Source organism: Ovis canadensis, chromosome 21 (assembly GCF_042477335.2).
Source record: "Ovis canadensis isolate MfBH-ARS-UI-01 breed Bighorn chromosome 21, ARS-UI_OviCan_v2, whole genome shotgun sequence".
Lineage (NCBI taxonomy): Eukaryota > Metazoa > Chordata > Mammalia > Artiodactyla > Bovidae > Ovis > Ovis canadensis.
This window is the reverse complement of record NC_091265.1, coordinates 43,860,377-43,881,377: the sequence shown is the minus strand read 5'-3', so window position 1 is coordinate 43,881,377 and position 21,001 is coordinate 43,860,377. Positions and strand designations below refer to the sequence as shown.

The 21,001-nt window shown below is 43.1% G+C and overlaps 1 protein-coding gene across 1 annotated transcript; it reads right to left on the bottom strand.

Annotated features, from left to right (window-relative positions):
• Window positions 1-18,627: 18,627 nt before the first annotated feature.
• On the bottom strand, window positions 18,628-19,557 carry LOC138426565 (olfactory receptor 8A1-like). The gene has a single exon (XM_069565235.1). It carries the CDS (start codon window positions 19,555-19,557, stop codon window positions 18,628-18,630), a length of 930 nt encoding a protein of 309 aa, XP_069421336.1.
• Between the last annotated feature and the right edge of the window lie 1,444 nt (window positions 19,558-21,001).

Below are 21,001 nucleotides of genomic sequence, written 5' to 3'. Positions count from 1 at the left end.
TCTGTCCTTCCTGATATTTTTGTATGGATACATATGCCTTTCTTTTTTCTGAAATGAGATCATATTACATATACTGTTTACAGCTTGCTTTATTGGGTTGCCTTTTAAGATACGTGGTTTTATATGATTCCCTTCCCACTGAACACACACACACACACAAAGACACACACACACTCCACTAACAATACCTGCCCCAACCATGCTCCTTCAGGCTTCAGATTACAGTGGTAAAGACAGGGAAATCCACACTGCATGGGAAAACTTTATACCTTCAATTGTAGTACCAGAATGGCTCTACTTATGCATAACTACAGTTCTGAGTTGTGTTTATTATCCATATTTCAAGATAGGGGATTTGAAGTTCAGTGAGAGGTTAAACAAATTTCCCGCTGTCATCCAGCTGGGAAGTGGCAGAGCCAGGGTATGTACTGAGATCAGACTAATTCCAAAGTTTATTTTCTGAATACTTAGCAGGGCCATATGATTTGTAATTCGAGTAGGATGCATCAGCTTTGAGAGGGGTTGAGTTTAGAGCACCGTAACAGCCAAAATGGCAGAATAGGGAACTTCCAAAGTCCTTTCATTGACAAAAAGCAACAAACAAAAGTGACAAAAATGTTCCAGATAGACCTTATTGGAACTCTGGGTACTAACCAAAAGCTTGTAGCAACCAGGGGAACACAGGCTCAAAAAAAAAAAAAAAAAAAAAAGCTGACTCTCGGTAAGAGAGCTCTGTGACATTGTGACTTATCCTGACTGCATCTCCTGCTCTCAACCCAGTGTGGGCCTTGGAGACAGTAGGCTGTACTCTTGGAATGTAAGTACCAGTACTAGAAGGAGCATGACAGACCTTATTCTCCAGGAACTGAGGTTATTTGTTTTGACCTGCTTGGTGCCTCTCTGAAAGATAATAAAAGGGCTTGCCTATATTTTGCCTGACCTGGTCACCTCCTTCTCCCTACTGGCTGATGGGACTACAGGGAGAAGAGGCCCTGTGTGGAGAATGTTTAAAGGCAAATATATCCAGGTGGCAGAGTGGTAAAAGATCCATCTACCAATTCAGGGGACGCAAGAGACTTGTGTTCAGTCCCTGGGTCAGGAAGATCTCCTGGAGGCGGAAATGGCAACCCACTCAGTACTCTTGCCTGAAAAATTCCGTGGACAGAGGAGCCTGGAGGCTACAGTCCACGGGGTCACAAAGAATCAGACACAACCGAGCGACTCAGCACACATGCACGTGTTAGTAACTGTCACCTGGGGCAAGGGATAACAGCAGGGGCGAACACAACATTAACCAAGAATATTGGGCAGAATGGCTAGAGAGTGATCTGTGTTTGAAAATAAGGGCTTTGAAAAGAGTCCACATGTTCCTGGGAATCTAGAAGACCACACACATCACTAAGGCTGGGCACATTCTCAGAAATGACCTGAGAAGAACCGTAGCTCTCACCTCTGGCCGACCTGCAGACAGCATTATTTACAATAACCCTCCAAATGGAAGTAACCCAAATGTTTGCCAACTGTTGTATGGATAAATAGTTAAAATGTGATATATCTATGCAATGGAATATTATTCAGCCCCTCAAAATGCTGTGGTTATATATGTTGCAACATGGACAGACCTTGACAACATTAAGCTGAGTGAAAGAAACCAACATGAAAGGCTGCATGTTGTATGATTCTGTGTATATGAAGTGACTGAAAGGGGTAAATCAGCAGAGATGGAAAGCAGGTTACTGGTTGCCAGGGACCAGGAGGCAGAGGGAATAGGAAGTGATGGGGTTTCTTTTTGAGGCAACGGGATATTCTGAAATTAGTGCTGATGGTTGCACATTAATGTGAACATATCCCAAACCACCATACGCTGCTGCTAAGTCGCTTCAGTCGTGTCCGACTCTGTGCGACCCCAGAGATGGCAGCCCACCAGGCTCCCCCGTCCCTAGGATTCTCCAGGCAAGAACACTGGAGTGGGTTGCCATTTCCTTCTCCAATGCGTGAAAGTGAAAAGTGAAACTGAAGTCACTCAGTCGTGTCAGACTCTTAGCGACCCCATGGATTACAGCCCACGAGGCTCCTCCGTCCATGGGATATTCCAGGCAAGAGTACTGGAGTGGGGTGCCATTGCCATCTGCGAAACCACCATATATACACCTTAAAATGGTACATTTTATGTTTTGTGAATTTTACCTCAAAAACAATAAAAATAAGGGGCTTCCTTGGTGGTTCAGATGGTAAAGAATCCTCCCATATTTCAGGAGACACGGGTTCAATCCCTGGGTAGGGAAGAGCCCCTGGAGAAGAGAATGGCAACCCACTCCAGTATTCTTGCCTGGAGAATTCCATGGACAGTGGAGCCTGGTGGGCTACAATCCATGGGGTTGAAAAGAGCTGAGATTTTACCTCAAATTCTACCTCAAATAAAGTAAAAACAAAGCAGAAAAAGCAAAAGCACAAACACACAAAAAGGGGCTGCTCTAATAGCTTCGAAATGCATTTGAAACGATGCTTCCTTGGCAACAATTTCTGAAGTAACTTCAGCTCAGAGGAATTTTTCCTGATGTTGCATCATTCAGGCAAGAGCCCTCAGAGGATTTTAGAGAAAAGTCAACTTTAATGAACCCCTGAGGTCTTATTTGCTCTTGAGTCCCAGGGACAGTCTGCCTTCTGGGGCTTATTTGAAGTTTGTGATAATGAATTGTTTTTTCCTCTATTTGAAGCATATGTGTTGCTGAAGCAAGCGCCACTTTTCTCTAACGTAAACTTTGTGCAGTGGGATTGAGGACAAGGATTGGGATTTATTAATAATCCTGAAGGATGCAGCAAAATTCTAAGTGAAAAATCTATAAAAAGTCATCATTACTTCTGAGTCTTGGTTGAATATTGGCCACAGAGAAATGTAAGCACTCATTGATAAGTGTGTTCATACCCTCATAAACATAAACAGGCCTTGAGGACGATGGGTTTTGGCCTCTGTGGTATGATTTAATAACTTCTCCAAGGGGAGTCTAGCACTTAACTCTTATATATCTAACCTACCTGCTCTCCGAGGTTTGAATTTTTCCCATATTGAGATTTATTGCTCTGGCTGAAAAGCCTGTCCTCATTCAGACAACAGTGACCTGAAATGAGGAATGTGGAGTACAGGTGATCACATACCAGCTTTATTAGTCCTTGAAGCAATGGCTTTATCGTATCCCTTCCTGACGTCAGTTGTAGAGTGTATGGAATTTAGAGGTGCCAGGGCTGGGTGTTTGGCATACAGAATTAGGTATACATAGGCTCCTTCATGAAACGACTTACGATTTCTTAAATCATACGAAATCTCTTCCTTTAAACTCTCAGTGTATCTAAATTTTTCTTTGCTTTGGGTTTAGTTATGGTTACTGAAGTGCGTGGTAGAAATATATTGCCGAGGGGGGACGCTTTACGGAGGCATGTTTACCCGAATGGACATTTGAGTAGCAAGTATACCCGAGGACAACTTCGGCCATGTGCCTTCCAAGTCTTTGCACGAGTATTATCTCCACAGTGAGGCCTACCTCACCACTCTGCCTGCACTTGCAGCCCATGCTCCTCCTCTTCATCATCTTTCCTTCCTTCATTAATGATCATATTAAGAGCTGAGAAAAGTATCTTTCATATTTATCCACACAGTTTTACAGGTTTAGGTGCTCTCCAAGTTTATATTTACATTATATCTCCAAGGTTACTTTGTACAATGTTAGGGGCTCCCCTGTCTTCCATCTTTTTTCCTTTTGCCTGGAGAACTTCCCTTCATGTTTCTGTAGTACAATCAACTGGCAGCAGATTCTCCAAGCTTTTGTTTATAGAACTTATTTATTTCACCTTCAATTCTGGAAGATGTTGCCACTGAATATAGAATTCAAGACTGACATTTCTCTCTGTACTTTAAAGATGCCCTTCCATTATTTCTCTTCCTTATGTCTTTTGCACTTCTGATGAGTAGTCTAGCCATTCTTATTTTGTTCCCCTGTATGTAACGTGCTGTTTTTCCTCTGGTTGCTTTTAAAATATTCTCTTTATGTCTGATATTCATCAATCTGACAATGATGCAGCTTTGTGCAGTTTTATTTTTGTTTATTCTGCTTGTAGATTCATTGGGCTCCTTGGAAATGTGGGCATACAGTTTTCATCTAACTTGTAAAAATTCTGGCCATTTTATATATATATCGGCTTAAAATATTTTTAATTTAGTTTTTTTTTTTTTGCTTTCCCTCTTTATTTTTATTGGCCGTTATATATTTAAATATTCTTCTTTCCCCCCTTTCTCTTGCTAGGACTCAACTTTCGCATATGTTAAACTGCTTGATATCGTTCCACAGGTTACTGAGGCTCTATTCATTTTCATATCAGTCTTTTCCCTGTGTTTCAGTTTAGATTCTATTGCTATGTCTTCAAGGGCATTGACATTTTCTTCTGCAGTGTTGAATCTGATGTTAATACAATGAAGTGATTTTTTTCTTTTCAGATATTATCTATTTTTAAGTATTAGATGTTTCACTTAAAATATCTTTCATTTCTTTTAGCGTGCTTAAAAAAGCGCACTAAAAAAGGTATATTTAAATTATTGAGCATATTGAGTATATTTATAATAGCCAATTTAAAGTTTCTATCTGCCGATTCCATCACCTCTGTTATTTCTTGGCTGTTTCCTGCTGATCACAGGCCACATTTCTCTACTTCTTCCATATCAAGTACTTTTTGACTGGATGTGGTTATTATAGATTTTATGTTGTTGAATGTTGGATTTTACTCTTTTCCTTTAAAGCGTGCTGGGCTTTTTTCTGGCAGGTTTTACTTATCTTTAGAGTCAATTTGACCCTTTGAAATTTATTTTTGAGCTTTCCTAGGGTACATCTAGAACAGCCCAGGGTATGTCCCCTGGATTTATTGATCTCTCTTCTCTCTTGTTAGTAAGAATTTGGATGATGCCTGGCTGTGTGAGCTCTGGGAGTTCTGCTTATTGCTCTTTGGTAATTGGTTTTGTCCAAGATGCTTTTTTTGTTCTTTTTTTTTTTTTTTAAACCTGGCCTCATGGAATTTAACTGTACATTAAATCCCCTACTTATGAACCTTCAAGCTGTGAACTTTCGATGATGTGAACGTGTGCTCGCGTGTCCAATCACCTAAGTTAGTCCACGTGTCTGACTTACATTGTCACATGCTTGCATCCTCCACGAGTGGTTGTGCTTTTGTGGACTTACTCTGTACAGTGCTATGTAGAGTTAAATAGTGCAGTATCTTTATTTCAAGCCCAGGATTTCCAAAGAAAGCATAGAAGCAGGAGTGATGTAGCTGGTATATACTATTAAACTTGTCAAGGAATTGTACTGTAAGATTAAAAATGTTTTCTTTTTGTTTTTGTTTTTGATGTATTATTTGTGTGAAAAATATTGTAAACCTATTATAGTACAGTACTATGTGGCTGATTGTGTCAGTTGGGTATTTGGGCTAACTTTGGTGGATTTATGGATGAATTGGTCTTAGGAACATACTCTCATAATGGAACTCGTTCGTATGTAGGGGACTTACTGTACTCAGATATGATATCAAGTCCAAGTCTCAATTAGATCTCTACGCAGGTTTGTGAAATTCTTGTTTGCACAGTTCCCTCTGCTCCCATATTCTGCTCCACAGATTCTAGCTGCTTTGGGCTCCCTGAACTCCAGCATCTCTCTCCTCAGTTAGAGAGACCATCAAGCTTGGTTTGCTTCTCTTTTCTGGCACCCTTGTTTTGAAATTGCCTCTAGGAAGAAAGTCAGAATGATCACATTTGGTTTTCTTTTTGCCAGAATTAGATTCTTCTGCTGCCTTTTGTCAATGTCTGAAAACAACTGTTTCATATACGCTATTTTTGTAGTTGTTTAAAGCATAAGGAAAATCTGAACCCTGTTGTTCCATCAAGGTTGGAAAATAAAGTCTCAATCCCAGTTTTTCTTGAAGTATCTGTTCTGTAATTTTAATCTGCAATTATTGCATGAGAAAAGCTGAGCATCTTTTCATATGTTTAAAAACCATTAATATTTCTATTTTCTTGGAACTCTCTTCATATCTTTTGCCCAGTTTCTCTTGGGTTGTAGGTCTCTGGATTCTCAATTTATAGAAGCTCTTTATTTTTAAGACATTAGCTTTTTATCTGTGATAGAAATATATATTTGGATACATCTGAAATTTATACTGCTTATGGTGTGAAAAAGGAATCTAATTTTATTACTTTTCATGTGGTTGTATCCAGTTGTAACATTACTATTTAAGAAAATGGGAATCCATTTTTTTCTCTGCTGATTTGAGATGCTACTTTCATCATATATTCCATTTCTATTGTTCTCCAGTCTATGTGTGAGTTTTGTATTCTTTTTCAACATCCTACCATTCTATTCATGTGTTAACACCAACCTGTTTTAATTATAGAAACTTTGTAATGTTTCCATACCTGTTATGGTTAGCTTCCAAACAATGTGCGTGTTCAGTTTTCAGGCTATTCTGGCTTGTTTATTCTTTCACATAAACTTTATAATCAGTGTGGATTTCTCTTGAAAAAAGCCTGATGCTATTTTTATTGAAATCCTATTATAAACAAAGTTATAACTGATATATTTGGTTGAGTATTCCAATCCAAGGGCTTGAAATGTCTTTCTATATTTCTTTGTGTTTGTTAGGTGTGTCTATATCTTTAGTCATACAGGTTTTGTTAAAATTCTTGTTAGATTTTTGCTTAGGAATTTATTTTACTTTTCTATTGAAATGAGATTTATTATATATGTTCTAACAGGTTACTGTTTGTATATGAAGTATACTGATTTCTAATTTTATTCCTGCAGTTTTACTGGTATTATTTTTAGTATATTTTCAGTGATTCTTTTGATATTTCTGGATGTATAATAATATCATCTGCACATAGCAGTAGTTTTACCACTTCCATTCTGATTCTTCTGCCTCTAAATCCTTCCTTTTCGTTACTGGCATTCTCTTGTCCCTTCTACACAATATTAAGTAATAGAAGAGGTGGTTGGAGAAGGCAATGGCACCCCACTCCAACACTCTTGTCCAGAAAATCCCAGGGATGGAAGAGCCTGGTAGGCTGCAGTCCATGAGGTCGCTAAGAGTCGGGCAGGACTGAACGACTTCACTTTCACTTTTCACTTTCATGCATTGGAGAAGGAAATGTCAACCCACTCCAGTGTTCTTGCCTGGAGAATCCCAGGGATGGGGTAGCCTGGTGGGCTGCCGTCCATGGGTTCACACAGAGTCAGACATAACTGAAGCGACTTAGCAGCAGCAGCAGCAGAAGAGGTGGTGGGCATCCTGTTCTTGGCTCAGGTTTTAACAGGAATGCATTAAGACTTCCCCAGTGGTCCAGTGGCTAAGACTGTGCTCCCAATACAGTGAGCCTGGGTTTGATCCCTGGTCAGGGAACTAGATCCCATATGCTGCAATTAAGGATCCTGTAGGCCAGAACTAAGACACCTAGCACACCCACATGATTTGGGAAAATGGCATTGTAACATGTATACTATCATGTAAGAATCGAATCGCCAGTCTATGTCCGACGCAGGATACAGCATGCTTGGGGCTGGTGCATGGTGATGACCCAGAGAGATGTTATGCGGAGGGAGGAGGGAGGGGGGTTCATGTTCGGGAACGCATGTACACCCTTGGTGGATTCATGTCAATATATGGCAAAACCAATACAGTATTGTAAAGTAAAATAAAGTAAAAATAAAAATTAAAAAAAAAATAAAAAAACTCAAAATAGGAATGCATCTATATTACTTTGTTAGGGCTGCCATAACAAAATATTATAGAATGGGTGGCTTAAACAACAGAGATTTATTTTATCACAGTGTTGGAAGCCAAAGTTCAAGATCCAGCTACCAGTATATTTGGTTTCTCCTGAGGACACACACCCTGCCTGGTTTGCAGACGGCCGCCTTTCCCCTGTGTCATCACACGGCTTTCTCTCCTTGTGCACACACCCCTGGTGTCTCTCATTGTGTCTGAATGCCTTCCTTTCTAAGGACATAGTCTGGTTGGATTAGGGCCCACCCTAGTGGCCTCCCAGGTGGTTCAGACAGTAAAGAACCTGCCTGCAAAACAGGAGACACAGGTTCAATTCCTGGGTCTGGAAGATTCCCTGGCAACTCACTCCAGTACTCTTGCCTGGAAAATTTCATGGAGAGAGGAACCTAGCAGGCTACAGTCCATGGGTGGCCAAGAGTCCCACACGACTGAGCTACTAACAGTTCACTTTCTTTCACTAGTGGCCTCATTGTAACTTAAATACCTTTTTAAGGGCCTTATTTCCAAACACTATCCCATTCTGAGATACTACTTAAAACCCTGGTGGCTCAGAGGTTAAAGTGTCTGCCTCAAATGCGGGAGACCTGGGTTCAATCCCTGGGTCGGGGAGATCCCCTGGAGAAGGAAATGGTAATCCACTCCAGTATTCTTGCCTGGAGAATCCCATGGACGGAGAAACCTGGTAGGCTACAGTCCACGGGGTCACAAGAGTCGGACATGACTGAGCAACTACACCTTCCACCTTCCCTACCTCCTTAAGGATCTTATCTCCAAACACTCTCACATTCTGAGATACTGAGGGTTAGGGCTTCAACATATAAATTTTGAAGGGACACAATTCAGCTCATTACAACAATGGATATTTTAAAATTAAGAATGGCCCCAATTCATCTATAGAATTGCCTATCAATGTAGAGAACAAATATATGGATATCAAAGAGGGAAATGGGTGGGGTGGGATGAACTGGGAGTTGGGGATTGACATAGACACACTAGTGATACTATATATAAAATAGTTAGCTAATGAGAACCTCCTGTATAGCACAGGGAACTCTGCTCAGTGCTCCGTTCTGACCTAAATGAGAAGGAAGTCCAGAAAAGCGGTGATATATGTTTACACATAACTGATTCACTTTGGCCTACAGTAGAAACTAACACAACATTGTAAAGCAACTATGCTCCAATAAAAATGAAAAATAAAAGAATTGTCTATCAATTCCTGCTTCATTTAGTATTTACAGTAATGCTGCTGCTGCTGCTAAGCTGCTTTAGTCATGTCCGACTTGCGTGACCCCATAGACGGCAGCCCACTAGACTCCCCCGTCCCTGGGATTCTCCAGGCAAGAACCCTGGAGTGGGTTGCCATTTCTTTCTCCAATGCATGAAAGTGAAAACTGAAAGTGAGGTCGCTCAGTCGTGTCCAACTCTTAGTGACCCCATGGACTGCAGACTACCAAGCTTCTCTGTCTATAGGATTTTCCAGGCAAGAGTACTGGACTGGGTTGCCATTGCCTTCTCTGTTACAATAATGAGTGATACTGAATATGGTCAAAAGCTCTTGATTCCAGTCCTTCTCATCCTTTCAGGTATTTCAAATCCAAGTTCCATGTTCTTCCTTGTACCTTCAATATAGTTTTCTCTACTAATTTTTTTCTTCAGTGTACAAACATAAGGGTTACCTTCATTACCCTAAAAATGTGCCCCTATGCCCTTTCTCCCTCTTTTCCTTTAATTGTAAAAAATGTAAGAATACTGAGGCATACTTAAGACTTCCTATGTACCTTTAAAGGCTGGTGTTCATTTCTAAATGTTATACCATCTCTCCTCATATCCACTGCAATTCCTGTACAGGTGTACTTGTAAATAAAAATCTGGGTTTTCTTTGTGTTTCGGAACTTGCTGCGTAAAGACCAGGTGTTTCCTGGGCTAGAAGATGAATCCTGAGGACCTTTGATTCCTGTCCTTGAATTTTAGGCATGTCGCCACTAGGTGGCAGTGGGAGTCACCTTCTGAACTGACACTGAAGATGTTTAGGCCTTTGCTGATTTAAAAAGCAAAAATTTTTTTTCTTTTTTTTTTCAAAATTGGTGGTAATTTTTTTTTTCTATGCTGAGCAGCATGTGGGACATTAGTTCCCTGAGCTAGGATCGAACCTGTGCCCCTGCAGTGGAAGCGTGGAGTCTTCATCACTGGATTGTCAGGAAAGTCCCCTTTGCTGATTTTTAGATGCTGCTTTCTACTTTTAAAAATGGAAATACATTATATATAATGTATATATGTAAGTATATATATATTATATGTACACATATGATTTATTTAATTGGGAGAGTATATAAAGATATACATTCAGGGCTTTCCTGGTGGCTCAGATGGTAAAGAATCTGCCTGTGATGCAGTTTCGATCCCCAGGTCAGGAAGATCCCCTGGGGAAGGGAGGTACCCATACCCATATTCTTGTCTTGAGAATCCCATGGGCAGAGGAGCCGGGCAGGCTGCAGTTCATGGCATTGCAGAGTGGGACACAAATGAACGACTAAATACATGTACATAGTATCAAATATGTAATATATATGTATATTTATTTTCAAAGGTAAAATAAAAGCAAGCACTAGAGTTTGTCACGTAGAGACTGTTAAAGCTCTGCCTGATTTTCAGGTTCACAAAATATGTGCATGAATTTTGGTCATCTCTGTAGGGATCTAATGCAGAGAGTCCCACCTGCATCAACCCTGGGCCCCATGGCCAAATCGGGGAGGGGGACAGAGTAGGCTCCTCCCTCCACTGTTCCGGGGTAAGCAGTGCCAGGGTGGAAGTGAAGCTGTGAGTGGTAGTGGCTGAAATATGAAAGTTCACGTGAGAATTTGAAGGACGTGATTTCAGGTTTTCTATAGTAATTCTGGGAGAGTGTTTGAGGGAACCACCTCTTGATTATTACTTAGACCTCTGATATAATTACATGTAAAGTAAAGCTCTTTGAAAAATAGCATCTTATGGTCACAATGACATGAGCACATGATGTTTCTCTCTGTCATTTGGTGAGGAGCCTCAGGCATAGACTTAATCATGGTCTTTAGCTCAGAATTCCTGCCAGGATAATGTAAAAGCAAAGCGAAAGTGAAGTCGCTCAGTGGTGTCCGAGTCTTTGAGGTGCCCTGGACTGTAGCCTACCAGGTTCCTCCATCCATGGGGTTTTCCAGGCAACAGTACCGGAGTGGGTTGCCATTCCTTCTCCAGGGGATCCTCCCGACCCAGGAATTGAAGCCGGGTCTCCTGCATTGCAGGCAGATTCTTCACTGTCTGAGCCACAGGGAAGCCCGTAGAAAGAAAGGGACCAGGCTTTTCTTTTCCTATCGTAACAGAGAATGGAAGGATCTAGATTCGGGACTGTCCCTCTCTCCCTAATCTGAGTGTTTTCCCTTACAGGAGCAGGAGAGAAGGGACTATAGGACCCTCTCTGATGACACCAGCAGGGGAATGGCTGTATCTCATGTCTCTTCAAGTCCTTTCTAACCGAGAGCTGTGCACTGGGATGTTTTGGATTAGTATTTTGGTCTGGCTTTGTCCCCTCCCCTTGTTTGATCTGCATTAGAGGAGGAGAGACCAGAATATCTCTAGGTATCTTTCAGGGGCTCAGTCTTTGGACTTTCTCTGAGCTGCTGTGTGGATTGAATTCTGGTGCACAGCCTGGAGCAGCCCATCCTGGACTAACGATGAGCCTTGGGTAGGGGCGGGCGCAGGGGTGGGGGCTGGCGATTGAGGACCTATAGATGCTGCACACTTATGGCGGTGAATTTACAGGGGAAGGGTACACTTAAGTGTGGAAGGGGCAAGAAGAGATAGACACTTACTCCTCTTCCTCTGTGTGGAATGGAATATCTCCGGCCATATCAATGAACAAGGATGCCACAGTCATCAGTGATTTCAAGCTTCCAAATGTGAACGAGGGCTCCCCAAAGGGAACACAAGGCCTGCAATCCAGGAGATGCTGCCATGCCCCAGTGGTGATTGCTGAAGAGCTGGCGGGGGACGGGGAGGGGGGCAGTGGGATATGAGGAATCAATCAAAAAAACAGGATTTGGCCCCAGATAGCTGAAGTGCACATGAAAGGAATGAATTCAGTTAGCACAGAGGCTTGCATCTTCACTACAAAGAAGAGTGCTAGATTCCTTACTTTATATCTAGGTTTCCTTACATAACAATAATCTTTGATGTTCAGACTTACCTGTTCCCCTCCATTGCAAACTTGTATATAGCCTGACTCCCTGAAACAGTTTTCTCAGGGCTACTGAGATGCTGTCTGCTGCGCTTAGAGTCCCAAACATTCCCACCAAATAAAATAACTACTTTCAGGCTGTGACTAATTTTTTAGTTGACATCTGCATGAAGAATAGCCATTCTCTTGATACAGAGATAGAAATTCTCATCCTGGAGGTAAGGAACTGGTTCTACCTCTAATGTGTGAGTCGCTCAGTCTATCTGACTTTTTGCGTTCCCATGTCTCTAGCCTGCCAGACTCCTCTGTCCCTGGGGATTCTCCAGGGAAGAATACTGGAGTGGGTTGCCATTTCCTTCTCCAGGGGACTTTCCCGACCCAGGGATCAAACCTGGGTCTCCTGCATTGCAGGTGGATTCTTTACTGTCTAAGTCACCAGGGAAGCCTGTCTAACTCTAATGCAGTTCTTTTCTAAACCTAGAGCTCACTACCCATGAGACAAGGCTCCGCCGTGATTGCTAGTCCGGCCTGACTTCACACACAGAGCAGAACTGCAGCTGTTCGCTTCCTCCTGGTCTTAGGGAAGCCAGGGTTTCACCAGTCTGACTGCTGAGACTCTCAACTTCCCATGTTCTTCTTCTTTTCTCTTATTTTTACTTTCTCTTTCACAGCTCTCTTCATCTTTCACTTCACCGCAAATTATAACGGGGCTTAGGTCTTTTATTCATTTTGTGGTTGGTGATGATCCCTGGGTTTGGATCCCTGTGTTCACTATTGAAATTCTGTTCTCTAAGGATTCCTTCTGGCTCATGCTTGCTTCCTGGGTTGCTGTGTTTTCTAGAGCCATGACTTGACTGGGAGACACGGGCTGAGCAAGTTTTGTGATCACAAGAGCAACGGCCCTCACGAGTGTGCCGTGCAGCTCGCTTTCTCCGGCTCTCCTAGATTAGCACCTGAACACAGCAGCGGGGTTTCATGTCACTGGTGTGAGCTTCACAGTTCCCAGTCTTGGCACTGTTATCTCATGTTTTCACTCACTTTATCACCTTAGGCATCATCTTTTTTTCTTCTTGTTTATTAAGCATTACTTATTTTTTATTTATTTCCTAGGCCACACCAGGCTGCATGTGGGATCTTAGTTCCCTGACCAGGGATCGAACCTGAACCCCTTGTGTTGGAAGGACAGAGTCTTAACCACTGGACGGCCAGGGAAATCTCAAGGCATCATCTTTTTTTTTTGTTTGTTTGTTTTTATTTTTATTATTATTATTTTTTTAAATTTTAAAATCTTTAATTCTTACATGCGTTCCCAAACATGACCCCCCCTCCCACTTCCCTCCCCATAACATCTCTCTGGGTCATCCCCATGCACCAGCCCCAAGCATGCTGTATCCTGCGTCACACATAGACTGGCGATTCAATTCTTACATGATAGTATACATGTTAGAATGCCATTCTCCCACATCATCCCACCCTCTCCCTCTCCCTCTGAGTCCAAAAGTCCGTTATACACATCTGTGTCTTTTTTCCTGTCTTGCATACAGGGTTGTCATTGCCATCTTCCTAAATTCCATATATATGTGTTAGTATACTGTATTGGTGTTTTTCTTTCTGGCTTACTTCACTCTGTATAATCGGCTCCAGTTTCATCCATCTCAGCAGAACTGATTCAAATGAATTCTTTTTAATGGCTGAGTAATACTCCATTGTGTATATGTACCACAGCTTTCTTATCCATTCATCTGCTGATGGACATCTAGGTTGTTTCCATGTCCTGGCTATTATAAACAGTGCTGTGATGAACATTGGGGTACATGTGTCTCTTTCAGTTCTGGTTTCCTCAGTGTGTATGCCCAGCAGTGGGATTGCTGGGTCATAAGGTAGTTCTATTTGCAATTTTTTAAGGAATCTCCACACTGTTCTCCATAGTGGCTGTACTAGTTTGCATTCCCACCAACAGTGTAGGAGGGTTCCCTTTTCTCCACACCCTCTCCAGCATTTATTGCTTGCAGATTTTTGGATCGCAGACATTCTGACTGGTGTGAAGTGGTACCTCATTGTGGTTTTGATTTGCATTTCTCTAATAATGAGTGATGTTGAGCATCTTTTCATGTGTTTGTTAGCCATCCATATGTCTTCTTTGGAGAAATGTCTATTTAGCAGCCCACCAAAGAAGTCCCACCAAGGCATCATCTTTGATGAGGACTTGTCCAAAGTTCCAGTAACTGCAGACTCAACTCAGTCCTGATCACGGTCTCTTTCTCTTCTTCACTCTTGTCACCCTCCCCTTCCTCAGCATTCAGAGCTCTCTTGGAACTATAGGTTAAACCATGCAATTTGAGTGCTGCTGTTTTGATGGGACTTTGAAGGAGATTGTCTTAGTTTTCTGGGCAAGCCCTCCATTTCCTTGACCTGGACTCCAACCTTGCCTCTTACTAGCCTCCTCCCGGGGAACTAAATCTGACTGCGGCCTTGTGTAGGGAAGGAGCCCCAGGAGGCAGGAGAACGTGTTCCCCCCTGCCTTTACTTTCCTAGTTCCTGTGCCTCATTCACCTATGACTCCTCACCCTCCCTGCCTCACCAAACACACAGGCTTGCTCTTCTCCACAGAGCCTGGGCAGTAAACCCTCATCTGTCCAGGTCAGGTGTACCTTCCAGTCCCAGCAGCACAGGGCAGGGAAGAACAGGACCCAGGAGAGCTAGGATTAAGACTGGCAGGGACACAGCTTCCCCCCCCCCCCCGCCCCCCCGCATATATGTACCTGTAGAGAGATTTGTTTTAAGCAATTGGCTCACATAATTGTGGGGCCTGGCCAGTCCAAAATTTGTCAGGCATACTGGCACCTTGGAAATTTCAGGTAAGAGTTGATGTTTTAAAAAATTTTATTTTATTTATTTTTGTGCTGGGTCTTGTTTGCTGAGTGGGCTGTTCTCTAGTTGTGGAAAGTGGGGCCTGCTCTCTAGTTGCGGCGTGCAGGTTTCTCACTGCGGCGGCTTCTCTTGTGGAGCATGGACTCTAGGGTGTGCCGGCTTCAGTAGTTGTGGCACGTGGGCTAGGCAGTGGAGGTTCCCGGGCTCTAGAGCACAGGGCCAATAGTTGTGGCACACGGGCTTAGCTGCTCCATGGCACGTGGGATCTTCCTGGATCAGGGATCGAACCCGTGTCTATTGCTTTGGCTGGCAGATTCTTTACCACTGAGCCTCCAGGGAAACCCTGACAGTTGATATTAGTTTTGAATTTCAATCCCATCAGGCAGGCAAGCTGAAAACTCAGACAGGATTCTATGTTACAGTCTTGGGGCAAAATTCTTTCCTCTCCAAGAAACTTCTTTTCCTTCAACTGTTTGAATGACACCTTCTCGCATTAGGGAGGATAATCGACTTTACTTGAAGTCAACTGGTCATGATGTTAATCACACCTACAAAATATTTTCACAGCAGGATCTAAACTAGTGTTTGATCAAACAGCTGGACCCATAGCCTAACCAAGCTGACACATAAAACTAACCATCATGGTCTGCCCTTTGTCAACTAGGCACCCATACACATCTCCCTTAATCATACTGATGTCTGTATAAAGATAAAGATAATAGCAACTCCAGCTTCCATCTAACACGATACGACCAAGTTGACACATAAGATGAACAGTCACACCACTCTCCCCAAAGCTCCCCTATTGCACTCTTCAGGAGACTCAGTGATTTAGCCATAATCTCACCTGTTGGTTGTTTAGCCTCTCTCTCGTGTCTGACTCTGTGACTCCATGGACTGTAGCCCACCAGGCTCCTCTGTCCATGGGATTCTCCAGGCAAGAACACTGGAGTGGGTCGCCTTTCCTTCTTCAGGGGATCTTCCCAACCCAGGGATCGAACCCAGGTTTCCTGAATTGGCAGGTGGATTCTTTACTGCTGAGCCACCAGGAAGCCCTATAATCTCACCTTCCCTAAGTATACTTGGGTTTTTCTGCACCTCCATGTCTTTTTTCATGCTGTTTTCTCTGCTTGGGTCCCTCCCCCATCCCCTGTGATCCCCTACATATCATTCAGGACTCAGAGCAATGAGTTATCAGCACTTCATAAACCTGACTGGAGAAGGCAATGGCACCCTACTCTAGTACTCCTGCCTGGAAAGTCCCATGGATGGAGGAGCCTGGTGGGCTGCAGTCCATAGGGTCGGTATGAGTCGGACTCGACTGCACGACTTTACTTTCACGCATTGAAGGAGGAAATGGCAACCCATTCCAGTATTCTTGCCTGGAGAATCCCAGGGATGGGGGAGCCTGGTGGGCTGCTGTACTATGGGGTCGCACAGGGTCAGACACGACTGAAGTGACTTAGCAGCAGCAGCAGCAGCAGCAACCTGGCAGGACATGTCTCAGTGAAGGCTGAGATTAAAGCAAAGGTATGGCCAATTATCTGTCATGAAAGTAAAGATACACCTTAAGCAGTTAATAATTTGAAAACAAAATCATAAATTTTATAAAATGGGTGTTGGGCTGCTCCTTGTGTTGATGACATAGGGCACCTTAACAGACAGCAAAGAGGGTGTGTGTGTATGAATGTCTGTGCCTGCCTCTGCTATAACAGTGAGTGTTTAAAAAATAAATGCTAACCATGTTGCATATTAAATATTTAAACAATAATGATGTCATTAGCTTCATGTAGCTTTGGAAATAATTTTGGGGATGTAAAATTATTGTAAGACAGTTTCCACTAACACTGAGACCCCCAGGGTGGGGGTTTCCAGTGCTAAAAGAGGTGAAGTGCCAGGCAAAGCTGGTGAGCTGGTCACTCTAGTGTCACCTTTCCTTAGTTATACTGAATAAGTTGCCTAAAAATGTGGAGATTAGGGCAGATAAGGAAAGGTGAGGATCTGAGGAATGGGTTTCAGGAGGCATTTGAAATTAGAAGAGCACAGTTAGGCCAGGATTAGTACACTGTTCAGAGGGAGCACCAGCCTAAAGCAAAGGGGATGACTCAGAGCCAGAAGTGTGGGCTCCAGGGTCACTTAGACTTGGACTTGAATCCTGGTGTCTTTGTTTACCAGCTGTGTGACCTTGGCCTAGTTACCACACTAAATTCCACAGTAAATGGGGAAACAATGGTACCGAACTGTTGGGAAGTGTAATTGAAATATGGCATATAAAGCATTTAGGAGAGTTGTGTGGCTAAGAATAAGAGTCCAAAAACATGTTAGTGGCCGGCATTATTATTCTTGCGACTAAGAAAGTCACATAAAAAGATCAGGTAGAAGTTCTTGGGGAGCAATAAGTAGGGAGGAGTCAAAGAGAGGAGAGGAGGAAGTCTGGATGAGAAAGCTCTGGGCATCACTTCTTGGGCACTCTCAGATCCACCTCTCCCTTCCTTGTGTACTCCCAAGTGCAAAAAAGTAGCAACTAAGTTGAGAAATGCCTTCTATATAGAAGAAAATTAAACAGTGAATGACTGTCAAACTCAACTGCTGAAAGTTTAATTTTTATTGATGTGTATTTTTTATTGATTTACAATATTATATTTTTTCCAGATGTATGGCATTTTTATAGGTGACTCCAATGGCAACCCACTTCAGTATTCTTGCCTGAGAAATCACATGGATAGAGGACTGGCAGGCTACAGTCCATGGGGTCACAAAGAGTCATACCTGACTTAGCAACTGAACCAGCATTTAAAGTTACTATAAACTGGTGTCTTTATTTCCCTGTGCTGTAAAATACATCCTTGCTGCTTATTTATCCTATACATAGTGCTGCTGCTGCTGCTGCTGCTGCTGCTGCTGCTGCTGCTAAGTCGCTATAGTCATGTCCGACTCTGTGCGACCCCATAGATGGCAGCCTACCAGGCTCCACCATCCCTGGAATTCTCCAGGCAAGAACACTGGAGTGGGTTGCCATTATACATAGTAGTGTTTCTTAATCCCATTCCCCTAGTGTCCCTCCCCCCGGTAGCCACTGTTTAGTCTCTTTATCTGTGAATCTGTGAAAGTTTAAAATTGATGTTAAATTATAATTAAGAGAGTAGAGTTCTACCACAGGACTCAGGACAGAGGAAAAGTTTCCTAAATGAGAGAAATGACATTAAAATCATCTGGTTTTAAATAGATCTGAGAGTAGAGAGAGGGAGGGAAGGAAGAGGGAAGGAGGCAGGAGAAGTCACCCAGACATTCAGAGAAGGGACTGTATCCCATCCCTAGTGGCGATCATTCAGAAGAGTTCCCTCTGGGATTTATAACAGCTTATTTTTTTCTTTTTTTAAATTTTAAATTAATTTGTTTTAATTGGAGGCTAATTACTTTACAATATTGTAGTGGTTTTTGCCATACATTGACATGAATCAGCCATGGGTGTACATGTGTTTCCCATCCTGAAGCCCCATCCCACCTCCCTCCCCATCCCATCCCTCAGGGTCATCCCATTGCATCAGCCCTGAGCACCCTGTCTCATGCATTGAACCTGGACTGGCAATCTATTTCACATATGGTAAAATACATGTTTCAATGCTATTCTCTCAAATCATCCCACACTCGCCTTCTCCCACAGAGTCCAAAAGTCTATAACAACTTATTTTTAAATTTGAGCAAGAATGATGACATTTGCATCAAAGCAATTTTCCCTTCAGAGTTTTGTGCATGGCAGCCTTTACCTCCTTATTCCTCAAGCTGTAGATCAGGGGGTTCAGCATGGGGATCACTGTGGTGTAGAACATGGAGGCCACATTCTCCTGGGCCAGGGAGCTGGCCGTGGAGGGTTTCAAGTACATGAAGGCAGTTGTTCCATAGAAAATCCCCACGGCTGCAAAGTGCGAGCTGCAGGTGCTGAAGGCTTTGGACTGTCCCTCCGTGGTGCTGATGCGGAGGATACTGGATAGGATGAAGGCATAGGAAATTAGCACTGTTAAGCTAGTAACTACGATGTTGAATCCAGCCAAAAAGAAGACTGTCATCTCAATGTCATAGGTGCTGGAACAGGAAAGTTTCATCAGGGGGACGATATCGCAGAAGTAATGACTGATGAGGTGTCCACAATAGGGCAGTTTCAACATGAGGCCAGTCTCTATGGTTGAGCCAATGAGCCCCATGATATAGACCCCAGCCACCAGCAGGGAGCAGACTCGATGAGACATGATGATGTTGTAAAGCAAAGGTCTGCAGATGGCAACATAGCGGTCATAGGCCATCACTGTCAGCATGTAACACTCAGCAACAACAAACACAATGAAGAAGTAGAGCTGGGCCATGCACCCTGCATAGGAGATGGTGTTCTTCTCTGACACAAAGTTCACCAGCATCTTAGGGGTAGTGACAGAGGAGTAGCAGAGATCCACAAAGGACAGGTTGCTGAGGAAATAGTACATGGGGGTGTGAAGCTGAGCGTTCAGACAAATCAGGGTTATCATGCCCAGGTTCCCTATCATGGTGATTGTGTAGATCCCAAGGAAGAGGAAGAAGAGGGGGAGCTGGAGCTCTGGTTGACTTGTTAAACCTCCAAGAATGAACTCTGTCACTGTGGATTGATTTTCTGCAGCCATTCTCCTCTGGTTGAGGGACCTGTGTGATGTGAGAGAAGAATTGCATGAAAGGCTGCTTCTTGCACTGCTTGGTGAAGCTAGTTTTGAGAATCTAGGCCAGCTGAGCGATCCTGATGTCTTTCCTGATGAATATTCCCTCATTCTGCAGTTTGTTTTGCGAGGAAGACAAGACCCTGAGTATTTCAAAGATGAACCAAGAAGGGGGCAAGATCTGGAGCTGCTGCCACTTTAACGGTTCTCAAATAGCCTAAGTGGGTCTGGCAACCCACTCCGCTATTCTTGCCTGGAAAATCCTCATGGAGCTTAAAGAACTTTATGCAAAATAGAACCAGATATTAATATTCTGTATCAACAACATTTGATGTAATATGATCAAAAGATTAAAGTCCAACACTTAGCATAGCATCTGGTGTTTAACAGGTCCTGCTCGGTATTTGTTGAATGCTCTAGGACCAGATTTTTTTCTGCAACCCAAACTCTCAGATCCAGTATGAGATATTATTTGAAGGTCTGTGTTCTCACTTTCTTGCTGACTTTTAAAGTTTTTCCTTAGAGATGGAAAAAGATTCCTGAGGATGGAAAAATATTTTAAAGCATCGTATCCTGTGCCAATTCACTGGCCTGGTAAGGATTGTATCAATCTATTCTCATCAGCCCTGGTTGAAAATCTACGTGGATACATGTATGGGCCTGGGCTTGAGCACAATCCATCCACCCAAAGCATTTGTTGGTCCAGCAGGCAGATCTTACTTCCATTGGCCTCTTGAGTCCTAAAACGACAGTGTGAGGCTGCAGTCCCTGGTGGCCTGACTCCCTAGCTTTAACATAGCTCCTCCGACAGAGATGTCCAGGCCCTCCCTTGGAAGCTGGTTTCATTCACTGTCCATCTGCTCCTTCTGCCCTTTACCCTTCCTCTATCACTATTTTCACACTGAGTGAGTGAGTTAAGTCGCTCAGTCATGTCAGACTCTTTGCGACCCCGTGGACTGTAGCCCACCAGTCTCCTCTGTCCATGGGCTTCTCCAGGCAAGAATACTGGAGTTGGCTGCCATTTCCTTCTCCAGGGGATCTTCCTGACCCAGGGATCAAACCCAGGTCTCCCGCATTGCAGGCAGACGCTTTAACCTCTGAGCCATAGTGTTATTTTCTACTTCTACTTTCCAGGCTTGGCTTCCTTAAGAGGAATCATCACTTAGATACTAAAACGTCATTTACAACCATGTACAGAGTTAAGGTAAAAGGCTAGTTCTCCAGGCTTTTTACTCCCAAGCTCTCTCTAAGAATTCTGGGTACACACATCTTACCAAAGAATTGCGTGTCATCTTCAAAACCCCCTACAAATTTCTAAATGCAAACTGAAATGCAACTAGGCCCCTAACTGCACTAACACCTGGACTGTTACAAGGTCTTCCAGACTCCTCAAGCTCCACTTTCTTCCTCAATT